This window comes from Anser cygnoides, chromosome 2 (assembly GCF_040182565.1).
Source record: "Anser cygnoides isolate HZ-2024a breed goose chromosome 2, Taihu_goose_T2T_genome, whole genome shotgun sequence".
In the NCBI taxonomy this organism is placed as follows: domain Eukaryota; kingdom Metazoa; phylum Chordata; class Aves; order Anseriformes; family Anatidae; genus Anser; species Anser cygnoides.
The window spans coordinates 62,132,225-62,157,687 of NC_089874.1; the positions used below are offsets into that span (position 1 = coordinate 62,132,225).

At 40.0% G+C, this 25,463-nt stretch overlaps 1 protein-coding gene and 1 gene segment (V, D, J or C); both read left to right on the plus strand.

Annotated features, from left to right (window-relative positions):
• Positions 1-102: 102 nt before the first annotated feature.
• LOC106045509 (immunoglobulin lambda-1 light chain) lies at positions 103-21,717 on the plus strand. Its single transcript, XM_066992237.1, has 6 exons — positions 103-180; positions 290-598; positions 11,400-11,453; positions 17,839-18,132; positions 19,631-19,702; positions 20,412-21,717. The coding sequence occupies exons 1-6, from the start codon at positions 138-140 to the stop codon at positions 20,543-20,545; spliced, it is 906 nt and encodes a 301-aa protein (XP_066848338.1). The 5' UTR covers positions 103-137; the 3' UTR covers positions 20,546-21,717.
• On the plus strand, positions 3,678-5,232 carry LOC125184200 (probable non-functional T cell receptor gamma variable 10). The segment is given in 2 exon segments: positions 3,678-4,193; positions 4,308-5,232. Coding segments are annotated over 2 exon segments (414 nt in total).
• Positions 21,718-25,463: the final 3,746 nt, after the last annotated feature.

The window sequence follows — 25,463 nt, forward strand, 5'->3', positions numbered from 1 at the left end:
TAGGAGTTGGGGCACTACCCTTGGGTGTGCCAAATGAGTCATTTCCTCCCCAGAGCTGTTTGACTCCTTCTCCTCCTGGAGGGCTTTATAACGGTCCTGCCCCTACTTCAGTTCCACGGTTCACCCAAGCAGGCAGCATGCTGCTGCTGCCCATCCTGCTTGCAGCTTCTTCTTGGTCCCGTAAGCCCTGTTCCCTTCCTGTGTGTGGAGAACACTGACCCTGCTCCGGACTGCAGCCGTTCTGAGCCCTTATTAAATTTTCACCAAATTTCTCCCTATTCGCTTCCAGGTGGAGACGCGCAGGCGGTGCCGGTGCAACACCCGGCGATGCGGACTTCAGCGGAGGGAGGCTCGGCCAGCATGGCGTGCCGGCTGACAAAAGAAGACACCGTGCACTGGTACAAGCAGCTTCCCGGAGAGCCGCCCAAGAGGATACTCTATGTGTCAGGAAAAAAACCTACGTTTGATGATGGAACCGATGAAAAAAAGTATCAAGTGAGGAAACATGCCTCTGAACCTCACTATAGTCTCACAATAGATTATGTAACCCAGAGGGATGCTGGCACTTACTACTGTGCGTATTGGTATTTTGAACACATCACAGCGTTAGATGGGCCAAGATAAACCATACAAAAAGGCACTTGGCACTCTGAACCGCAAGCTCTGAACTCTGCCCAAATGCAGATACTTCCTCATTCAGCCCTGCTCTGATGATTTTCTGCCTCAGGATAAGAAAAACAACTACACAGGACCCCATCAATTGAGGGTATAAATAGGGAACTTTGCTCTCTAGATGGAGACTTGGAAAAGCACTCACCTGACAGTGTACACAGCCTGTCTGTGCCTCGTGAACAAAGAGTAGCTGAAGATTTCTATTCTTTATTGGAATCCATGGAGCAAGAACAGCAATATATCTCCATCCCCTTGGTGCTCTCTCTTGAAATAAGGTATGCGGGTGTAACAAGGAGAGTAGACTGCATGATTTGGTAGACTTTCCTTCCCATTTTCACGCTGTCTTCCTTGGCATTTCAGTCCCTACAAAGTCCTACAACAGACCAGGAACTCCACTTTTATCATCATAGTTTCTCCCCTGAGGTTTCCAGAAGAGAAGTGAAGTCCTCAGCCATGGGCTATGCCTCCAAGAAACAGAGGCAGACAGCAAGAAGATCATCATTAGGAGTCAGCATGGATTCACCACAGAGAAATCATGCTTAACCAATCTGATAGCCTTCTATGATGGGATGACTATTTGGTAGATGAGGGGAGAGCGGTGGATGTTGTCTACCTTGACTTCAGCAGAACTTCTGACACTGTCTCACATCACGTTCTCATAGGTAAGCTCAGGAAGGGTGGAGAAGATGAGTAGGCATTGAGGTGGATTGATAATTGGCTGCATGGCAGAGCTCAGGAGGTTGTGCTCAGTTTTGTAGTCTAGCTGGAGGCCTGTAGCTAGCAGTGTCCCCCAGGGGTCAGTACTGGGTACTGTTTAGTTCAACTTATTCCTTAACGATCTGGATGATGGAGCGGAGTGCGCCCTCAGCAAGTTTGCTGACAACACAAAGCTCGGAGGAGTGGCTGATACCCCAGAGGGCTGTGCTGCCGTTCAGAGGGACATGGATAGGCTGGAGGGTTGGGCCGAGAGGAACCTTGTGAAGTTCAACAAGGGGAAGTGCAGGGTCCTGCACCTCAGGAGAAATAACCTCAAGCACCATTACAGGCTGGGGGCTGACGTGCTGGAGAGCAGCTCTGCAGAGAAGGACATGGGAGTCCTGGCGGACAGGAGGCTGACCACGACTCAGCAATGTGCCCTGGTGGCCAAGAAGGCCAACGGTATCCTGGGCTGCATTTGGAAGAGTGTTGCCAGCAGGTCAAGGGAGGTGATCCTCCACCTCTACTCAGCCCTGGTTAGGGCACACCTGGAGTATTGTGTCCAGTTCTGGGCTCCCCAGTACAAGAGGGACATGGAGCTACTGGAGTGAGTTCAGAGGAGGGCTACGAAGATGATGAGAGGACTGGAGCACCTGTCGTACAAGGACAGACTGAGAGAGCTGGGCCTGTTTAGCCTGGAAAAGAGAAGACTGAGGGGAGACCTCATTAATATTTTTGCCTTAAGGGGTGTAGCTGATTAACCATTAAGAGTCTGGTTGGGTTCAGGGTACTGAACTATCATGGTCACAGATTCACCAACAATATAGCACACCCTCACTCTAGGAACATTCAATGAGAACTATCACAGTTAGGAACAATGCAATTAAGTGCAATTTATTGCAGCAACAGGTACACAGGTTCTTTGTATTGCCAGCAATAAATTCACTGTCTGGAAAAGCAAGCTAGCATGTATTAAATACACAGGTACGCAGCATGGCTATTAACGTGCTATAAGGCACAAAGACTCTAGAGATTTCTAAGTTTCCACAGAGACACCTGGTATAACCAAGTGTACAAATCTTACCCCACGGTGTCCCAGTGTGGGGGGAAGAGAGGCTCAGCCCTCCGACTGATCCCAGAAGTCAGAAGGTATCCTTCATGATGGTATCTTCCCTAACATCCCCTCTCTCTTAAGCCAATTTATATTATTTTCTACCTTTTAGGTGGAGCTTGAATGACTCTAGTCAAGCATATCTTGGTTATGACTCGTAAAAAGTTTTCTTGCTTTCGTTTAAAGGTATAGGTTCCGAGAAATTCAGAGCGCATGCTCAGTGAGAGGTGGTCATACCTTGGAGGCAGGTAGCTTTTGGGATGGAGGTGTGTTTTGGTATTATAATGATATTATAGTGGGCAAAAGTTCACTAGAGTACAGCATTTGAGTCATTGGCTAAGGGTAGTAAATGTGTAGCTTACTGGTCTCAGTGTGCACAAGAACAATCGAGTCCCCCCTCTTGTCACAGAGCCTTCTCCACTCTGCAGTACAGTCCGTACTGTTCCTTAGAGTCAGCACACCAGGTTCCCCCGGTGCGATAGCATCTAAGGATGGAAGCCTAGGGAATCCTTAGGTAGTGCAGCTAAGCTCCACGCTGAAAGCTTCTTTAATGCTGTACATTTTCTTTAAAATGTGAATATTAGTTTAATTTTCCTAGTCACTTTAGGCAATTACGCCACAACTATCTATAAATATCTGAGGGGAGGGTGTCAAGAAGATGGAGCCGGTCTCTTTTCAGTTGTGCCCAGCGACAGGATGAGAGACAACAGGCACAAACTGAAGCACAGGAGGTTTCAGCTCAATATGAGAGGGCAATTCTTTACTGTGAGGGTGACAGAGCACTGGCACAGGTTGCCCAGAGAGGTTGTGGAGTCTCCTTCTCTGGAGATATTCAAAACCCGCCTGGATGCCATCCTGCACAATGTACTCTAGGTGATTCTGCTTTGTTGGGGGGGTTGGACTAGATGATCTTCAGAGGTCCCTTCCAACCCTACCCATTCTGTGATTCTGTGGTTATGTGAAGAGAGGCACGGTTTCCAATCCGCTTAGCAACATGCCACATGTTTCTCCACCTTTCTCTTCCAGTCATTCTTTCCAAGAAGTGTTTGCTTCTCATCTAAGCTTCAAAACCAAAACCCTGCAGCTGCGCATTTCCTCCCCACGCAAAACCACAGACCAGGCGCCTACTCCTGGGGATGCTGCTGTGCTTGCTGCAGGTTGATCCCCACGAGCTGCTGCAGTGGGGGCAGCACAGGCACAGGGGCATTTTGGCACACCGCAGCTGGGTGGCCAGGCTGAGGCAGCAAGAGGAGGTCCCTGACCGGGTGGGGACATGCCTCCTGCCCACTACAGGTGACCGCACACACTCAGCGCCCACCAGGGTGGCCTCTGGGCTGGGAGCTTCACGCCCTGATGTACGGCTGGAGCTGCTCTCACTCTCAACCCCTTCTCAGCAGCTCTGACTCAAGTTTCCACATGCCACGCTCCTTGGACTTCCCAGTCTTTCTCACGTTTATCTGAAGAGGAGATGGGATGACAACCTCCTCACCAATGTGAGCATTCCCTGGTCTAAGTCCTTTCCCAGGCTGCAGTGGGTTCTCTGCAAACGTAGCCCCACACAGTTGTGCCCAGAGCCATCGCTGGAGACGTCTTCTCCTCCCACTCAACCCTGTCTCCATCTGGGGCCTCTTTCACTCTCCTCTGAGTCTCAGCTGAGCGGGACAAGCAAACATGCTGCTGCTGGCAGCGCTTGTGGCCACAGCCATTTGGTCTGGTAAGTCCTACTTACTTTGCAACCCTTCCTCAGAGGGTACCCATTGCTGCACTTATTCCTAAGTCCCTGAATTCCAACTAATAAGATTTTCAACCTTTTTTTTTTTTCTTCTAGATGGATTTGCACAGGAAATTCCCATACAGAGCCCGATATCCATCACCAAGTTCAAGAAAACTGCACGGATGTATTGTGAAATCAAAAACTTACCAACAAGTTTTGATAGTACTGTCATACACTGGTATAAACGGAAGGAGAATGAAGCTCCACAGAGGCTACTGTTCTTTACAGAAGGGAAAACTTCAGTGGAAAGTGGCTTGCAAAAAGACAGGTACAGAGCTGAAAGGGTTTCTGACCAGAATCGGTGTGTTCTTATGATAAAGGATGTCATTCCAGACGATGCTGGCATGTACTACTGCGCCTACTGGGACCCTCACAATGGTAGAAACTCAGGGACCGTCAAGACACAAAACTCCCCCAACGTCTGAACCACAGGTTTGTAACTGCCTCACTCCCCAAGTCTTCTCACACTATCTGGTATCAGCTGCAGAAAGGCCAAACCCTTTTCTGCTTCCCAGAATGAGCAGCTAACACTGCACAGCTGTCCGTTTTGAAGTTTGAGCCATCATTAGTACTGTGGTCTTCAGGCACACACGTATCATTTTTAAGGGCAAGGTAACTCTTCACTGCCATAAGAATTAGCTCGTCGATACTGGAAACTCCCCTGTTCTGTCAGTGTGGTTTGCCCAGGCATGGCAGAGATCTGGTGTTCCTTGAGGCAAGCAAACGTTTGATATTGATATTCTAGTCCAGCTGCCGTTCTCTGCTAGGAAAGCAAAGGCAGGAAAAGAGGAACAATGTTCCAAAGAAAAGACTTTGGTGATGGGCATATCACGCCTGCCACTCCCAAGTAATTTTAAGGAAAAAATCTTCCTGTTCCCCTCTATAGTCTGTCCTCATCTGCATGTAAGTGACTACAAGTGCCTGGGAATATGGTTTACATTGTTTGGGTACCACAAAATCCCACACAAACCAACTTAAATCAGAGATTTACACTCTCTTATCTACCACAGCCAAAGATGTGCCCTTTGTAAACTTCCCTCTACACTTGCTCCCTGACCACCAGTGCTGCCAAAAGGAGCCTGGGGGACACGTCCCTGTGGTTTGATGCAGGGACTCTCCAGCTGCCACCGGAGGGAGGCACCTCCTCCTCCCACGTGGCACAGCTCAGACTGCCCCGGGGACAGTTTCCTTCTGCGAGTCTCAACTCAGAGAAGAGAGAAGAGAGAACTCTGAGACAGCTGAGTGGGACAAGCAAACATGCTGCTGCTGGCAGCACTGGTAGCCACAACCGCTTGGTCTTGTAAGTACTTCTTTATAAATTTTGTGTTCCCTCATAGGCAAACGTGGCCACACTAATGAGTATCTTCACAAACCCCTGATTACCAGTTAATAACATCATTTCTCCTCTTTTTTTCTTTCTTTTTTTTTCCCCCTAGATGGATTTTCACAGGAAATTCCCATACAGACCCCTGTATCCATCACCATGTATAAAGGAACTGCACGTTTGCAATGTCATTTTAAAGATGTCTCTGAAAATTTTGATAACACCGTCATACACTGGTATCAACAGAAGGAGAAGAGAGAACCAGTGAGAATGCTCTACATTTCATCAGGGACAACAATAGTAGAAAACAGCTTCCAAAGAAACAGATACATGGTTCAAAAACTTTCTAACCAGAAAATTTGTATTCTTATAATAAAAAATATAGGTCCGGATGATGCAGCTACCTACTACTGTGCCTACTGGGACCCTCACTACGGCAGAAACCCAGCAATTACCTCGACCAATATTCTCTCGGTGGCTCAACCACAAACGATTTGAAAGATCCCAGCTGACTTCCAAGTGGCAAGTGCAAAGGGAAAAGTGAAAAGCAAATGCCTAACTCAACCTCGGCACTTCCTCTTCCCCTTCCTTTGCTCAAGTGTGGCAGGGAACTGGTTGTAAGGATTTCTTTACTGGAAAGGGGCAATTTTCCATGCTGCTGTTCCAGGAAGTAACTCAGCACATTGTCGTGGAGCTTTTCAAACCCAAGGTTTGAAAAAAAAAAGAGAAAAATTAGTCTTTTTTGGTTTAAAAGCTAGCAGCTGTGGAAAAAAAATATATATATATATTTGATTTATTCCTCAAGAGATCTGGAGATGGGCATTATTGTTCTCCCTTTCTGAGATGTTTCTGTGTCTTTCCCATCCTTCTTGCTTTCACTGTCTATGTCTTCACTGCCATTCAGCATAGTAGAGATGCATCTGAGTCACTCCATAAAGCTGTAGGCAGTGTTGCCAAAGCTAGTGCCAGAGAGAAGAGCTTTTTATTTGAAAACGGCTGTCCACATTTATGTCCCTTAAGCAATGCATCCCTCACAGAAACTGCTTCATCATTGATGTTGACCCTCGTGCCTGAGAAGTTTAACTACAGAGGTTTTTCTTTAGCATCAAGCCTTTTTTTAGTATTTTTCTTTACTGCAGTATGCTGAGACTCTCCTCATTTAGTGTCTTGAAGTACAGCTCATTAAATATTAGTGTGATGGGATGAAAAATTGACACGACAATTTCAAGTAGGTAGTAGTTCTCCAAAACGACTATGGTTCAGTTTTGTCCTACTGTTATTTACAAGCCTGAATCATACAAGGGAGCTTGACAAACTATCTGCAATGCACAGTCTTTTGCTGTCTGTGTTTCTTCCAGTGAGACTTCACAGATACTCAGTGTTGTGGACAGAATCCACCCAGGGGATGCACCAGCAGCACCTTTCTCTGCGTGTGTCACTCCTGCCATTGCTTTGTGGTTGCAATAACAATCATAGAATAACAGAATTATTTAGGTTCAAAAAGACCCATAAGATCATCAGATCCAACCATCCACCTAACACCACCAAGTCCACCATTAAAACATGTCCCTAAGTGCCACATCTATATATCTCTTAAATACCTCTAGGGACAGCAACTCCAACACTTCCCCGGGCAGCCTGTTCAATGTTCCTGCCCAGAAGAATTTAGCCTAGACACTTGTTTTATGTTACAGCTGATTAAACCGAGTGACCTTCACCCTCAGTCTAGTTCCTCTCTGTAGGCACAAACAGTAATTTCTTAACGTTGTTTTGTAGTCAGTATGGCACAAAAGATACCAGACGTACTTAAACTCAGTTTCTTGTAAATGACAAACGAAACATGTAGGTGGTTTTATAGACAGTACCAGGGCTTTCTCAGATGTTATCTTGGGCTGTTTTGTAAGAACACAGTGTGCAATGGGAAAGCCCCCTTCTCCCTCCTGTTAGTAAATGAAAAGGTATCAGTGAACTGGTATTTCAGTCTGGAGTGACTCCAGGAGATGGACAGATAACAACCGCATACTGGGAAGAGAAAATGCAAGGTGCAGCACATGGACACCTTCACAGTGGACTGCACAGTGGCTTATAGAGCTGGCTTTCCCTTGTTTCCTTCTGCTGAGTTTTATTAAGACAGATAAAACTGAACTGCATCCTAGTACTACTTGATCGTACTTAATGCTAGATGTGAGGTGGGGTATACCTGTGGGAATGAGCAGGATCATGACCTGAAGATACGTGTTTTTTTTTTTTAATATAAACAGCACTGTGGGCTTACTTAATCTAAAATTGAAGAGGAAAACTTCACCTAATTCTTAGGCATTAAATGGAAGAGTTGGCTAGCCTATCTGGAACACTTTTTGAACGAGATTTGCTCTGAAGGGAATTAGACATCAGCTGAAAACTGGGCACAAGTCTGAAATTCCTGACATCCTCCCACCAGCCAATGCCTGGTCATCCTTCAACCAGTCTCCCAGGTGCAGATTGGGAAAAAAAAGGAAAAAAAGTTGTTTTTATTTAGCGATTGCACATCAGGAGAGTACTTTAGCTTATTGCAAAGTCAAAACATAGTGTGGACCACATGGATTAAATACTTCGGCACAGGAACTAAGCTAATTATCTCCAGTAAGTACAATTAACATTGATCTGATTTTCACAGTCATTTGGGTTCTCAGGTTATTAATTAAGAATGTAAGGGTGTAGGGAAATTAATTTCTGCCTGACAGATCACATTTTTTTATGTGATCTGTGCATGGGGCTCTGGTTGGGTGGGTTGATGGGCAATAAATATATCAACCTAGGGGACAGAGAAATCACCTCCACATCAGTTACTGAATACTTATTAAGGATGGCAGAATGGAATAATGAGGAGAGGGGCTAAAATTTGAAATATTGGGTTGGATTCATTCCTCATGCTGTTCTGGGACAGAAAAATAAACTGTGTGAAAGTTTAAGAACAACCCTCAGTACAGCAAGACAGAAATGCAAAAACTTGCTTATTGATAGAGGTGGCTAAGCCTAAATTCATTGTGAAGGAAAGTTGCCTGGAATTAAACAAATTTCTAGTTCCTGGCTCTACTGAAAGTAACTAGCTTCCTTTTGTATTCGTACTCCTGTTAATTGTGTTAAAGCTGTGCAACCTATTGTATGAATGCCACTATCAGTATAAAGCATATAGCAGTGCCTACAGTATGTTGCTCAGATAATACATGAGATTACCAAGTTTAGTATAAATAAGTCAAACTGTAAAAGGCAGAGGAAACTTGCACAATTTGCTGCAGATTGCAATTAAATTGTGCCTGTGTAGAGTCAGGTGTTTTTGCCAACAGAGAACAGTATAACTACTTACAAGAAGCACAGACTTAAACACATCTTAAGTGTCAGTAAGTTTTGTTTAGAATATGGGTTTTGCATGTAAAATATGGGCTTCAAAGTGAGAATATGATGAAACTTAATCCAAGGTACATTCACACAGTAAGTAATTTTCAGGATAGGACATTTCCAGGAAAAAAAATATTTACCTATCTATCTAAATCAACAAATAATTAATAATTATTTTTAATTTCCTTTGGGAATGATAATGTAACCACATTTGTTCTTAAAACAGCAGACAGAAATTACTTTAGAGAAAATGTAGCAGACTAGAGGCAGCAGATCTTTATTACAGAGATCCCAGCACTAAAAGGACTTGAGCATAGCTATAAGTAGTTATAAGCATGGCACAGTTTTCTTCTCAGAAAATGGTGTATTTTAAAACCCAGACTTTTCACTCATCACAAAAAAAATAATAGCATTTCTAAATATTCCACTCCAGTACATGTTAAAGATTAAGATATTATACTGGGCGAGATATCACCAACCTCTAAATTTGAAAGATATCTTCTGTAGCTTGTGAAAGAAAAGTGAAGTGCAGGAGATATTGCTAAGCATTATCAGACTGTGGGATGCTGGTGTTAAAATATTTGGAAGTGGAACTAAGCTTATTGTTTCAGGTAAGTGTGAAACATAAAACCTACTTCTTCTGAAACGCATTTCAATAGTTAGATATTGTTTGCATGCTGTGCTCTGGTTCCTTAGCTCCTGCTAGTTTTAACCCTACTGAATGTTTCGCAAAATTTCCCCCGTAAACAGCATTTCCAGATGCAGAACACAACAGCATTTTGTATTTATATATGAAATTGGGAAAATGAAGCAATTATTGAAGTGTAGATTTATAACTAACTCTCTTATTATTTTCTTCTTAAAGATGAAAATATAGCAAATATAGCATTCAGAGAACTAAAAGATATTTTTGTCTTTAATGATGCATACTCAACTTCTGTGATATTTCTAACTCATTCTGAAAGAAAATGTCAATTTGGGGTTATGCAAATTATTTGAAGAGCAAGAAGCTTTCTTTTGGGATTATGTCTGACTACACCAAATGACAGGAGTTATCTGAGGTATGCCCAGAACTGTCTGAAGATACGCCTAGTTGAAAGGCTACTCTCTCTTACTACTTTTTGCAGAAACAATCTTACTATCAGTTATTATTATTATTAAGAATGCCCACCTGTGGAGACACTGTATTTCCCTCCCAAAATATTGGCATACTTAATCAAAATTATACTGCATCAAGTAAACTTCAGCTGCTTCGATACTTGGGACCTGGGATGAAAGCAGTTTGCCTAATTTTGACCATCTGATAATGGGGTGTCTACTTAGTGGGAGTTTTGATGTTGATTTCAATCCAGTCAGGGTTTTGTTTAATATATGTACAACAAAAACTTCAGTCAGGAATTTTGTGATGCAAAGATCTCATCATAATGTTCGCTACTTCTAGGACTGATTTTATGGAGCTTTAAAGGAGCATTTTACTTAGCTAATATCTGATCAAATACATCTTTTGCTGGTGCTGCCTCTCTCCATAGAGCAGACATGGAGCCAAGGTGCTTAGTACTGTCCACCTAAACTTTCAGAAAACTAATTTTAGTTGAGATGAATCCTGCCCATTTAACAACATACCTGTCCTCAAAATCTCCACACATTTTTTTTTTTTTTTTGTAAAGTTTAGGTTGCTGCTGCTTTTTTACGACCTAAAAGTTGATTAAACGGCAAATCTGTTTGTCTTTAAAAAATAATATTTATCCATGTATTTCAATGTGCCCTTGCTGCCAAGATGGCTGTCAGTACCCTGAGCTGCATGAGGCAAAGTGCTGCCAGCAGGCTGAGGGAGGTGATCCTTCTCCACTGCTCGGCACTGGGGAGGCCCCACCTGGAGCGCTGAGTCCAGCTCTGGGCTCCCCAGTACTAGAGAGAAATGGGCATACTAGACAGGGTCCAAGATAGGGCCATAAAGATGATTAAGGCATTGGAGCATCTCTCATACACGCAGCGGCTGAGAGAGCTGGGACCGTTCAGCACAGAGAAGAGGAAGCTCAGGATGATTCAATCATTGTCTAGAAATACCTGAAGGGAAGGTGCAAAGTAGACAGAGCCAGGCTCTCTTCAGTGGTGTCCAGTGCCAGGACAAGAGGCAATAGGTACTAACTGAAACACGGGAGGTTCCCTCTAAACATCAGAAAACACTTTTCTGCTGTGAGGATGAACTGGCACAGGTTGCCCAGAGAGTTTGTGGAGTCTCCCTCTTGGAGATCTCCAAAAGCTGCCTGGACGTGGTCCTGGAAAACCTGCACGAGGCATCTTTGCAGAGATATCCTATCTGGCCTGACAAGGTAGTCAGGCCAGATGACCTCCAGAGGTCCTTTCCAACCTCAGACATTCTTTGATTCTATGATATAAAGAATAATAGATCTGTACTGTTATTGCAAAGACTTTATCCACTGTGTCTGGTTATTACTATGAAGTGTTTGGCTCCGGTACAAAGCTCATCGTGTCAGGTAAGTCACTTTCCTCAAAATAAAATGTAGGAGCTTGGTGTGGTCACACAAATTCAGTGTTACAGCGTCCCAGAGGAAACTCAGCTTGCTTAGAGCCTTGGTCAGTGCCATCCCTGCTGGGTTTTGCCTAAGCTTGTCATTCTGACCTTGAACCCTGTTGATTTGTAATGCAGTAGTTTAGGATCACAAATATACTGAGGAGCTAGTTCATGTCATTTATGATCATACTCCTCCTTAGAAATTTGGTGGAAAATGGCCTGGAGTAGTTTCCAGAGCCCTCATTCTTTCTTTCAGCTACTGAAGGATTAAGCATGGAATCAAGCAGCTGTGAACTATACATTAAAAAAAAATAATAATAAAGCTCTTCTCAATACAAATTCAAAGAGCAATTTGCAATGGCCATTGCTGAAGTCCTTTTTTAGTTAGACTAGTACAAGTGAAATAATATGTGCCTAATTACTTCTGTCATGTACACAGCACTTTGGCAGTAGAAATAAACTTTTTGTTTACTAAAACATACATGAAGAAGTGATCTATTTTTTGTCTCTCCTGCAGAGACATGTATTTGAATAGTATGTTGAGGATAAAAATCTTCTTTTTCCCATTAAGTGGTGTTTTAAATGCTGTAACCCTGGGGTAGACTACTACAGAAACACAAGGCAGAGGAACTATCACTACCAAATATTGTAAGCCTGATAAAATGCGTCAACTTATATTAGCGTACCAAGCATAGACTGTTTTTGATGATTCCTATCAGAAAGACTAATTGAATCAAAACTATAATTTAATAGAAATGTCCATGTCAGAACAAATGTGTTGTTTTAAGTGAGAGTCCTTACCTCGTTAAGCAGGTAATGATCATTTATTTAGTATTTATAGTTTAAAATAAATTATTTTCAAGCATCTATCTAATCCTTCAGAATTCTCTTTCTTCTACAACGGCCAAGGCTCTTAACTGATTGTTAATCAGAGTAAAAGGGATGGATTTACCTTGTGCTTATGACCAGGCATTTCATCACAGATTGTCTTTTCAGTGATGAGTACCTAACATTAGCTCAATAATGAAAAGAAATGGAGAAAAAGACTTAGGATGAGTGACCTTCATGCAACTGAATCATCACAGTTTGAGCTTGAGCAGAGTTTTTTTCCAGAACTATGTTGAAAGAGCCATATGTATCAAGAACCAAAATCTCAACAACATGTAATTAACTTGATTTTGTTCTTTTTGGTCTCTTATAATTAGCTGTGATCAAAACAGAGTTGCTGTAGATTTACAATAATGCAAGTAAAAGAAGGGCTGGGATCTGAGAGATGGGTTTGATGTTTGCATTTGGTGGAATAGATTAGTTTCTAAAAGCTTCTATCAGAATGTGAATATTAATCCAACATCAACTCTGAATGAAGGATTCTTGTGTAAGCATCTTTTCAGAGAATTTAGGCAAGGGAAGCCAAGACTGAACAGCAGAGTGACCCAAAATCCAAATCAATTTTTCCTTCCAGCACACAAGTGGAGTAGCTACCCTACTCAGCATGGGGATGTTCTCCCTGTGCCATCTCTTCTGCTACATCTGCAGCTGTGTCTCTCTGGCACCTCACAAGCATATTGCAGACTTTTTCTGAAGTAACACGGAGAACAATCTATTAATATTTCTAGTAAATAAATTCACAGCAGAAATTACAGTAGAAATATTTTATGTTAACTCCTAAATATTACTGAGGTATCTACCTTGATTTCATTAAATGCATTGAAGTTCAGTAGTTCAAAAAGCTACAATTATATTTTGCAACCATATATTATAAAATATTTCTTGCTTAGAGGTAGTTTATACTTACACTTATTTATACATCATCTAAGTTGGACTAAACTGATTTTCTGCCCTTTTAAGTCAACAAGATGAAGACTAATGCATGCATTATTATACTTTTTTATTAATTTCTTTTTTTTTATGGAGAAAGACATTAAATACTGAACCAGAACCCCTTAGACTTTAAAGTCCAAACCAGTGTTATGGTGAAAGGACGGAGTGTTAAATAAATAAGTGAAAATGTTGCCATTCAAAAGAAAACTGCAGAGCAAAAGTTACCGTTACTAGGTACCTTTGCTAAAGACTTTAGCAACTAAGTCAAGGATTTCATGCAGATGAAGACAAATTCACTATCCCTTTCTTTTAAGACTATCTAGAGGAGAGATTATGTGATATGCTATTTTAAAAGTATAATAGCAATGACAAAAAAAGTGATGTGGAATTTGCAATAGCAAATTACGTTTCTTTAGGTCAGGGTAAACAGTAGGACTTCACATAAACCATGAATTTCTGACATTCTAACTTCTTTTGGATACACTGTGCTACATCCCTTGTGTTCCCTTGTGCAAGGCTCCCTGCCTAGAGCGGAGTGGCTGGGGTAACTCAGAAACACAGCTGGAGATCACCCCTTGGCCTCAGAGCAGGGGGAACAGAAGAGATATATGGAAAAACATTGTGGATGCAAACAGATACCTTAAATTATGTCTGAAGTTCTGCATATCTCAGTTTGTTTGAAGGGACAGTCTTTCCCCATTAATTTGTTCTTAAAAAGCCGGTTTATTCCAGCTGAGGAGAACTGAGCTCTCTCTGATGCACCTCAGCACAGGTTAATTGCAGGCAGACAATAAATAAATAAACAAAAGATTAACTTGTGGGGTGAACTCCTGGCCCTTCAGAAATGTTGCCTTTGATTTCAGCTTAAGCAGGATTTCCTGTAAGATGCACATGGTTTTCCCTGGGGATAAGCCAGAAGGTCCTGGGGACAGGACTTGCATGGGAGTAACGCTGAGAAGTTGATGCTTCTCAGCAGCACGCATAGATGCATGTGTGATGTTGTCTTTTTGGCATTGATAAGCTGCGGTATCATCAGTACTCTGTAGGCAAGTGTGCCAGGAGCTGAGGATGAACAGTCCCAATCCCACATACACTTAAACAGACTGCAGTGATCTCAGCATGCAGAGGGTTAGGTCCAAAACAAGTAAGCGTCTCTCCAACTAGGCTTGAGAAGAGTGGTGGCTGTTGAGGACTGCCTGACTCAGATTTTCCGCAGTGTCTTTCATTAATTCAATTAAACAGTGGTCTAAGCTTTCTTCTTGCACACCATTTTCTGTCATAAGATTCATTTCTTCCTCTAAATTATTTTAGGGAAACATAATCATTCTTAATTACAACAATGCCAGTGATACAAAAGGACGATCTAAACACCCCTTCCAGTTACCTCCATGAATCTTCTGCATGTACAGTATTTCATCTTTATATTTGATAACTCAAAACCATATCTATATTACATAGAAATTAGACATGGATTGCTGAGTAATATTGTGTGATGAGTTTCTCCTTTTGTGTGCGAACAAATTGAGCTAGAGAAACAACCTGTAAAAATCAGTATCATCAAAGCAAGGACTGATTTTGCAAAAAGGTGATGAAAATGTGCTCGATCAACCTCCAGGCCCTTTTAGAGACCTTTATGTTAGTGCACAGAGAAATAGACATAAAATTCATTAAAAAGGAGAACTTTCGAGAGATTGAAAGAGACAAACAAGGGTCTTAAGGTGAGCGGTTAAGATCATGCATTCAGTTTCATATCATACAGTCATTTAAATGAAGAATTTTTAAATTGTGGTCAAAAGCACTCACAATCCCAGAAGGAGAATTAATTTTTTTAGAAAAATATCCAGAGGGTATATGGTAGATCAATCCACACCCCAGAAATCAACAACTTTTATTTGTTCTGATATTTTTTAAACAAGTGATAGCAAAGATTAGCTTGAAATGGAATTTAATGTACATAACAATAAAGGCTATTTGAGAGTAGCAGTATTAGCTGAAATTAAACTCACATTTTCTAGTTTTGTAGCCAAATATGTAGACTCTTATTATTCAAATGTTGGTTCTTATAATCTAATATTTGTATGGCTAAAATGTCGCAAACGGTTTGTGTAAGGAAATATAGCAGTGTGGGTAATCTGGTCTTTGGCACGGGCACTAAACTCATCGTTTCCAGTAAGTACTTTGAAAGACTGTTTTCATACATTTTGTAATGGCAAAGCTGGGGAGTGAAGCTTGATGGCTCTTTCTTTAAAGTACCTGGGGAGGCTCACAGTAGGTGATGTTGTTATCAGTGATAATGTCTGCAGCCGCTGGCAGCAGGACCAGAATGCTGTCTGTGTGCTGAGTGCTCTCAGCTCCCCCTGATTTGAAGTGGACCCAAGGAGCTCTCAGTATCCGACATGATTACTGCATTTTGTGGTATCATCCAAGCAAGTAGAATTAAAATCTCAGATTAAACTCGCTGGTCTAGCACAAGAAAAGCCAGATTTTAGCTTAGGAAATATCTGCAGGTTATAGATACATGGTTATATATTATTTTAAAAGTAAGACCTACACCTACTCAAATCTGCCTTAGAGAAGTGTTCAACAAAGTAAACACCAAAAATTTTGTAAAGCATAACTAAAAAAAAAAAAAAAGAGTTGAATGGAAGTTCACTACTTTAAAATTCTTCAGAAAGTATCAGATCATATGCCCAGAAAAGTCAACGTAAATCATCAATAACTTTACAGATCAGCCTAAGAATGCATCAAAATCTACAGAGAGTTCTGTGTTTTCATCCTTTTTTTCCCCTAAACATACTTACAGTTTATGTATGTATATATATTCACACAGAAATATACATATATTCATGAATACCGGCAAAACATATATTGTTCAGTCCTCCTTTGTCATCCATTTACTTGTGTGTGCATAGGAGACTCTCACATGCACACTTTTACAGTTAGTTATTCAAGCAGCATGTTTCCTCAGTACTGTGATATAATGTTGGTGTTTCATTTAAGCCAGGTGCCTAGGTCTTTTAATGGTAAATGGAAAGACAGTGGCTATTCTAGAGGTGGAAACTATTCTATATTAATACAAGTCTCTAAAATGGTCACAATGAAATAGCAGATGGGAGCATCTCTCTGTGTCTCTCTATTTAGATACGATAATCCAAGAGAACAATATCAAACTAGCCAATTAAGACCCCAAAATTATGCAGGGTACTTTTCTAAGCTTTGAAAATCTAAAAGAAACATCTAAAACAGTCATGAGGCTTTGCAGAGCACAATGTCACTGAAACAAGAGCTACATCATGCTCTTCTGAATATATACAACTCTGGAAGAAATAAATCATTTTGAAAAAGAATTTAATCTTGTATCCCTGGAAGGTCTGATGAACAGAGATAAAATTAACTCCTATATCAACATTAGAGTGCCATAAAATTGTTAGCAAGTTTATGTCTGGGTACAACAGACAACATTTTCATTTCAATGACAGCTCTCCAAAATGAGGGAAATCCATAATGTGTTATCATTTTGAAGGCAGACAGTCTTATGCATTCATCATCTTTGTTTTTAAATGCTAAATATGAAATACTCTAAGATTGTTCTAGAATAGCTAGATCATTTAAAGAAAAGTAGAAGCATTTTGACAGAAGTATAAGTTTATATTAACGTGTTTTCTCACAGGGTGTGAAAACTGCACCACTCAGACAGATCACTCTATAAACTGGGTATCCCACTGTTGAAAGCCAGTACAAAGATTTACTCAAGAATCTAGTGGGAGAGTGGTTTAAGAAGATGAACAGTAAATCTCTTCACTGCCTTTAAAAAAAAATAGCTGTACATTCAATACAATAAAAGTGAAGTTTGAAAACTGCATCTAGTTTTCACTTGCAGTTAAGCATAGACAAAAATGATTGCCCATGAGCTCTGCCTATACATGTATGGCAGAAGTTTGCACGTGTAACAAAAACAGTCTTAGATTTGCTATCCGCTTTGATAATATCAAAAAGTCTTCTTTGTATGGACAAAATTGGGCTGATTTGGACTTCTAACAACATAAGTTTTATTCCAGAGAGGCAGGTGAAATGGAGATTAGCTACAGTCAGTTTGTGGAAATGGCTCACTTTTCATTTAAGATATATTCAACTATGTTCATACTAAGCAAGTTTTACAAAGCACATCACCTACTAGAAGCCTGGTACGGATAGATACACTATTTGCATATAAATCTTATCTGGATATTGCATGTTCTTCTGCTTTTGTTTAGTTTAATTTTGTGCAATTTTTTTTTCGTTTTCAGTTGTGTTAATTCAAACAGTTACACAAACCTAGTATTAGAGGAACAACGACAGCCCCCCCAGATCCAAACCATTTTGTGATTCCATTTTCCTGTTTTTTATCAAGATCTTTACATAAATGAAACACATAGAACTTCTAAATAAAAGACAAAATTTATTGCCACACACTATTGACAGAATTTATTGTCACACACTATTGATATTCCTCTGTTTTATTTCTTTCCCTCCAAATACAAATCCAGACAAAGGAAATTCTAAACCAGAGAACTCTGAAATCCTGCAGACGAAGCATAAAGATCAACTACTGTACGTTTGTCTTATTGAGAATTTCTACCCAGAAGTTATTCGGGTGCAGTGGGTCGATGGAGCAGATAAGGAGGTAACAAAAAATGTAGTAAAAGGAGACGTCTGGAAATCTACAAATGATAAGTACTCAGTCAGCACCTGGTTAACTTTACCAGTGAATATGACAAACAAGAACTATTTTTGCAAATATGATCATGAAAGTCAAGAGAATTTTAAACTCCCCATTCAAGGTATATACTGCTTTTTTATTATTTATTTATTTTCATTCTACATATTATTATGTCTTTTTCTTTCTTTCTTTTTTTTTTTATTGTTTGAATACAATTAGAGAAATAACGATGTATGTTACTATTGCTGAAATCTTCTGTGTTCCTAGGCACAACACTTAAAACCCACAAGTAAAAACTATCAAAGCCCTCCCAGGAAAAGAAACCCAGTCTGTACTATGCTCCTCAAGTGAAGGTCCCTTTGTAACAGGAAAAGAGTAGTTCTTTAATGCCACCAGGTGTTAATTAGAATTGCTCAAAAAGGTCTACACTGAGCCAGGTCAGTTACTTGACAGTACACAGAATTTCTTCAGAACAGCAGCTTCAAACTGCAGCTATCTGCTATCCAGGGCTTGCATGCATAAATCCCTCTGCAATTAATCACAGCTATAGTAAATTAAGGAGTTAAAAGTAAGGTTGATAAGTTTTTAAAACAATGTTTAAATATATTACTTATTCATGGTCTGGTGATAGTAAGGTAATAACTTAAGAATAATGTAAGAAAAAAAAGACTGCATATAATTGTTAAAAGACTGATTGTGAAAAAGACTACAAAATTTTAAAGAAAAGAAACAACCTATAATAAATTGTTTAAACCTATGTTTAAATCAAGATAATAACTTTAAGACAAATGCTTATTCTAGTTAGGTGAATCTTTTCTAAGTACCTACCCTTTTCTAAGTACCTACCTCTATTCAATTCACTATAAATGAGTACAGCTCCACTCCATGAGAACACAGCCATAAATGTTACATTTCAATCTTCCAAATGCATTCTGACAAAAATATGTACTACATTTATTTTGACATACTTAAGCGTATGTCTCAATGAATATAAACACCATAACCAAGAACAAACACAAAATTGCTGCTTCAAGCACAATAAATTTTATTTTACAGAACAATCCATGGCCAAAATAGCAAATTCCGAAGAGGAAACATCAGATCATACTCTCCTCAAGACTTTTTTCAGTGTTGAGCAACAAATAACAAAATAATTGAGGTCTCTTCTGATCTGAATTATTCTGTGCTTCTGTTAATACTAAGTTCTGGGAAGAGACTACAGCTACTTCTGTGACAATCAGGTGGTCAAACTGACTTGGAAATAAATAGAAGTTTGGAAATAAAAACGATGTTGCCAACAGCCTTATGGACACATTCACTAAAGGGCACAGGCAAAGCTCCTAGTTAAGGCAACAAACACTTATTCACTACTATTCACTACTATTCACTAGTTATTCACTTATTCACTACTACAGCATTTCCTGCCTTCAGTTCTCTCTGAAAATGAATCCTCCTGGTGAACACCTGCTCTTCAGACAGATCTTAAATATCCTACTTTTTTTAATAATAACTTCGCACTTCACTGCTGTTATATTAGCTCTTCTTTTCCCCATTTCTCTGTTAATGTTTGTTAAAATCAAAGAAAAACCTAATTTGGACATTTAAACTCTTTCCATTAGATTCTTCAAAGACTCCTTCTCAGGAAGAGTACTGCAGCACACATTCTGGAAACAGCACCGTTTTTTACAAAGGTAATGAAAATTAATTAAAATGGGGAAAGCAATGTGAGAGTTGCATATTGCTACGTATGCTTCTGAAAATGGTATTTCTAAATAGTCTGCAGGAAATATCCAAAGTTCTGGGGTCTGCAATTTAGAAAGGCTTCTGTGCATTAACACATTGTGGGATATAAAAAGGTGCTCTCATTCTTTGGGCTTTGTTAGCCCACTACAGATGTTGTTTGCACTACAGATGTTGTTTGCGCTATGGTACTAGATCATTAGCCTGCATTAAGGGCCACTGCTTTAAATACCTGGTGCAGTTAAATGCTCAGTGCTTCAACTGATGCTCCTTCAGACTAGCAACTGCACAGCACTTGGGACAAAGTAATTTTCTTTTAGCTTGAATGGGGATTTAGGAAATATTGTTCAAAAAAACAGATGCAAAAGAATTTAAGCAAAAGTTGTGCTACCAGTGGTAAAAGAGCTAGAGTTACGTTCTTGCACTGCAGGGAACAGTAACATGGCAGCATTGTCAGATGGTCTAGTGCTCAGAAACCCTCTCCATCTAGAAGTTACGAGCAGTGCAGACGTGCTCACAGAGGACAGTCAGACATTGTATTTGTTTACACGCTGCCCACCACAATCCTTCTAAACACACCACATGGCCCTGTTTTTTCCTGTCTCTTAGGAGGTTGTACGATACTGATGTTCAACAAGATTTTTCTGTCTTATGTTACAGATTACTTGATGCACAGGGCGGCACATCTAGTATACCTTGTCCTTCTTCTGAAAAGCTCCATGTACTATGTCATCGTACTCTTCTTCATATACAGAACGAGGACTCCAGCTAAGCTCCCAGGAAAGAAAACATAAATGTTGGTGTTGGAAAGGTTTACAAAATCATCTTCAATTTGCTTTGCTATTTACTTATTCACATAGGCTCCCCTGCTCTCAGTGCCAAATACAAAAAAAAAAAAAAAAAAAAGTCCCAAGAGAACTTACTGGCATTAGTGTGCAGGGCTTGCTGCGCTTTACCGATAGTGTTTTCTTATCAGCCTGTTTTTTTCTCACTTTTTCTGAGTAATGAACTGAGGAGGAGGTGGGCAATCGGAGTAAGGCTACATAGCTTGTGTTTTAATAGAAATTCTGTATTGCAAGATGAAGAAGGTTCTCATACTAAAAGTGGTTTCGGACGCATAAGTTTAGAGCATATAAACATATAAAGCAGAGGTGCATTTTATGATTGCTATTAAGGCTTACTTAGGAGCATTTCAGTGCTGTAAACTCATAGATATCTGTTCATTTTTGCTTTCAATGACTTATTGCAACTTGTATGTATCCACCAAATCAGGGCTGGAATATTCTGTAATGATATGTGCTTTAAGAGAATCAATTAAACATGATTTTAAAAAGCAAGCATAGTATTTTGTAACAGTTAGATGAGCAAAAAAGCAATTCGAAGGTGCACATCTACAGAAATTTAAGAGATTCACCAGGCCACAGGACAGTACTGTCACACAAACTGAAAACCTGCACACCATATTTTTAAAGATGCAAAATGATTGCAACAATCATTTTCTTTAGAGAAACCTTTTCAAATTGAGCAAAACCTTAAATCTGATGCTTCAGTGGAGAAACTGTTTTCACAGTATAGGAAAAATTCTCAGATGTTGGACTTCAAAATCTTCATCTCCAAGTTGTGCAAATTAGTCCCTTTCAAAATCCTGTGGAAAAATTAGAGGTAGAAGCACTGGGGTAAAGTGCTTGTTCATTTTGGGGCTAACCATTTCCACAAGTTTGGAGATGAATGCCTGTACCGAATCTGTAATGTCAAGAGCAATAAAAGCTTTTCTTCAGATGTATTCTTGAGACCTACGTTTGTTTTAAAGCCTATAACAAGCTGTTTCGAAAACTTGGTTCTCCATCCTCATATGAATTCCTCAGCGAATGAAGGATCCTTAAAACCGTCTATTTTTTGTTCTTTCAGCTTATTAAATGGGAAAACTGTTTTACACAGAATAATAAAAGCTGACCCATTAAATATTTGCTATTGAACAGCTAAGCTGGGAGGAAACACCATGCTGTTACAACAGGTCCATTTTCTACAGCTCATGCCACTGCAAGAAGAGGAAATCCTAAGACAAACTCAGTTCTTACCATCACAGAGGAATCTATTTTACAAAGAACAGATTGAAGCCAATGCAGCTACTTAAGGCCTTCAGCTTTACATTAGTGTCAATTTGAAGAAAGCTTGGAAGTCTAAACTTTAGCCAAACTCTCCTTGAGAACTAGCTGATATCGTATGTTATTATTTGTTAAGGCTTGACTTCAAGTGCGAAACAATAGCTATAAAAGTATTTTGGCGAATGCAGTTACTGTAGATTTCAGTAACATTGTTAATATCACTGTCCCGGCCTCCCACTCTACTATCGCTGCTAGTCCATCAGGCTAGGCAAACACTTGATTGCTTTAATGAACCAAGACTGCTTTTAATAAAATGATCCCCAGATCCCGTTGTCCCACCTCATACTCAAAACTGAAAGATGCTGTCCCTGTTGCGCAAGCAAACAGAGAGAAAAACAGATATTTAAGCTCTTTGCACATGGAATGCTGAACAACGTTGAGCATAGCTCTCACCTCACAGTTTATGGGGCTTCTCAAGTGCACGGATGCAGGTTTTTTATTTGCAACTGCTCCTGAAGTGTAGTTATACATGCATATACTGTTCATACCAAGTTTTTATTCTTATTTATTTAGCCCAAATAAGAGGACAAGTTGATGTTTTAAGCCTTGGGGTACTGGAGGGGGTTGTTTGCAGGAAGGTTTGGTTATTTAGTGGAAAAACCCTCTAAACTGAACCAGTCACAACTGGTTCAGAGGAGGTGGGCTACGATGAGAATGGGTGATAAGCTGAGGACAGTTAGACCACAGGCGTCCTGTCTTTTACCACAGTATACTTCTAAACCATACTGATGGAAATACAAAGTGATAAAAACCACATGCCTAAGTTATATATAAAAAAATAAAGTGAAACTTACCACTCATTACGCATGTTGGTCTAACTGCATGCTTATGATATGTACATGTAAGAGCTACTGCTGCTGCAAAAACATGGGTGTTGCAGGAAGTCTGCAGGACTTGCATTTTTATTTATCATTAGTGAATGCCAGAGTTAGATATTATCTAAGCGTAAACTTTTGCTGTCAGGACTTTATTAACACTTGAAAGACATGTCTTCTAAAATACATATCTTACCACCACCAATTTTCAGTGATTTTAAGCTTCTACAGGTATGAACTTTGCAGCTTCTCTACTTGTGTGACAGAGCTACAGAGTTAATAAAAATGCTAGGGAAATGGTTACAGGCAATTTGGTGCTTCTAATGAAAAGAAGACAGAATGGATTCCACTCTTGGCTCTAAAGCAAAAAGGATTAATGCACAGATGAATATATTTGTGCAAAGGGATTTTCAAGGTATTCTTTACCTTGCTAGCAACATTCTGTGTCCTACATTATGCAATAACTTGCATGCTTGAGAATATTGATTTCTCAGCTATCAAAATGCCCCAGAATAGGTGATATGGCAAGTTACCTATGGATTCCTCTCACATATAGTTGTAAAGGAGAAAAATCTGCATAAGGATTATAGCAGCCCAACAGATAACTTCCGTTGATGCTTGTTACCAACACTTAGAAATTTCAAAAAGAGATCCCAATAGTAGACTATTGAATTTGAGATTTTGAAACTGCTGGGGCACCAGCACACACTCTGAAGTGCTGAGCAGATCAAAAACCTCAGAGAAATTGTTTGAGGATTTGTTCCTTTGCACCTAAAGATATTAAGAGGAAAAAAGATCAAATGACAGCAATAAATAACGTAGTTTTATAATAATTAGCTTTTACCTACTGCATCCCAACAATCATTAAATATAATTCCAGCATAGAGAAGTTTTACTTCATTATACTACCAATCACTTAATTAGATGCACAAGACAACACTTTCCACTAATTACCTATTCACTTGGACGATCACTTTAGGCATGCATCATGAACAAATATTTTCATAACAGCTGGGAGGAAAACTAACATGCGTATGTCAACAAGGTACTTCTCTGTGAGGTACTAGAATATATGGGAACCATCCCCTTTACTTTTTAATTAATAAATTCTCCTGTCAGCAGTCCCTTCAGCTGGTCATCTGTAGACTGTTGCTGCAGTTTCCAATTCCCAACAACTTCCCCCACAGATTTTCTTTCTGTAACAGATTACAAAAATCAGAATGAATGACGATGCAAGTCAAGGCAACAGATATTGAATATGGGGAGGCTCAAAAGAAAAAGCCATCTACTATTCCCAAAGAGGACCAAAAGATTTCAAATCAGAAGCTTCAGCTTCTTGAGAAGATTTAATTCCTCCCTCATCTGGAGCTTTGCCACTTGTTGTAAAGTGAACACATGGCAAGATAATCCTGAAAATAAGTCAATACCAAAATGAGGAAATAAATTTTCATATATAAATGAAGTGCACTACAAAAATCTTAAGACACACCTGGTAGAATGTTGTCCATTTGTGTTATTCAACAGAGTGAGGAGGGGAAATACTAGCATAGTTTTGTCCATGCAATGTTCAAGATGAGAATATTTGTCCTAGACATAAACTAAAAAGAAAATATCTTTCTAGCACTACTTGCACTCCCATCTCCAGAGAAATTTCTTCCACCACTTCCAAAAGAAACACCAATACCCAAACAGTTCGAAGAAGTGATTCTCCCCCTATATTTAGCATTAGTGTAGTCTCACCTTGAATATTGTGTACAGTTCTGGTCTTCACAATATAAATAGGATATTAAGGTCCTTGAAAACATCCAGAGGAGGGCAGCAAAGCAGGGCATGTCCTATGGAGGAGAGGCTAGGGGCACTTGGGTTGTGTAGGATGGAGAAGAGAAGGCTGAAAAGACACCTCATTTCTCTTCACAACTTCCTGAGGAGAGGAAGTGGAGAGAGGGAGGTGCTAGTCTCTTCTCCATGATACCAATGACAGGACACATGGGAACAACACAAAGCTGTGCCAGGGGAAGTTCAGACTGGATATAAGGAACAATTACTGTGATGGAAGTCAAACACTGGAATGGGCTTCCTAGAGATGGTTGATACCCCATACCTGTCAGTGTTCAACAGACATTTTGATGGTGCTTTCAATAATATGCTTAAATAATTGGTTAGCCCTGAAGAAGTCAGGCAGTTGGAGTAGATGAATCACCAGGAAACAGACTGTTACACATTTAAAAATAATAATAATAAAATTATTAATACACAGTGTTTCATAACACTATGCTATGGGCCCAATAATGCCAGGGGACCCCTTTAGTCTGTATATAGGATTCACAGAAAGAAGATGTCTGTGGGAACTATGGTTACGAGTTCCCAACAAAGTCCAACTGTCTCCCATTCAGTCTGGATCAAAGGAGTGGCAAGATTCCCTAGCACGATGTTCACCTTGGTAACAATCATTTCTTAATACCTACACAGTTCATTTAGATACAGAACTTACTACATTAGACACACCTGCAGAAATACGAGACCCATTTCTGATTATTAAAAGAATTAGAAAGTCTACTTCTATTCTACTGGGAACTGCACATTTCAGCACAGCTCAGGAAATGGGAATGCATATAGCACACTGTGGTTGGGTTGAAGGGAAATTTGGGTTTAAAGCAAAATTAAGAAAGTATAGTAGTCAATGGCAAGGGGTGCTGCACCACTCCTTGACAGGCTGCCCTCACCTATTTATG

Coding starts and splice junctions, on each gene's coding strand:
- LOC106045509 (XM_066992237.1), top strand. CDS start 138: ATGCTGCTGCTGCCCATCCTGCTTGCAGCTTCTTCTTGGTCCC. Junction 11,454..17,838: donor TACAAAGCTCATCGTGTCAG/GTAAGTCACTTT, acceptor ATACAAATCCAG/ACAAAGGAAATTCTAAACCA. Junction 19,703..20,411: donor CAGCACCGTTTTTTACAAAG/GTAATGAAAATT, acceptor CTTATGTTACAG/ATTACTTGATGCACAGGGCG.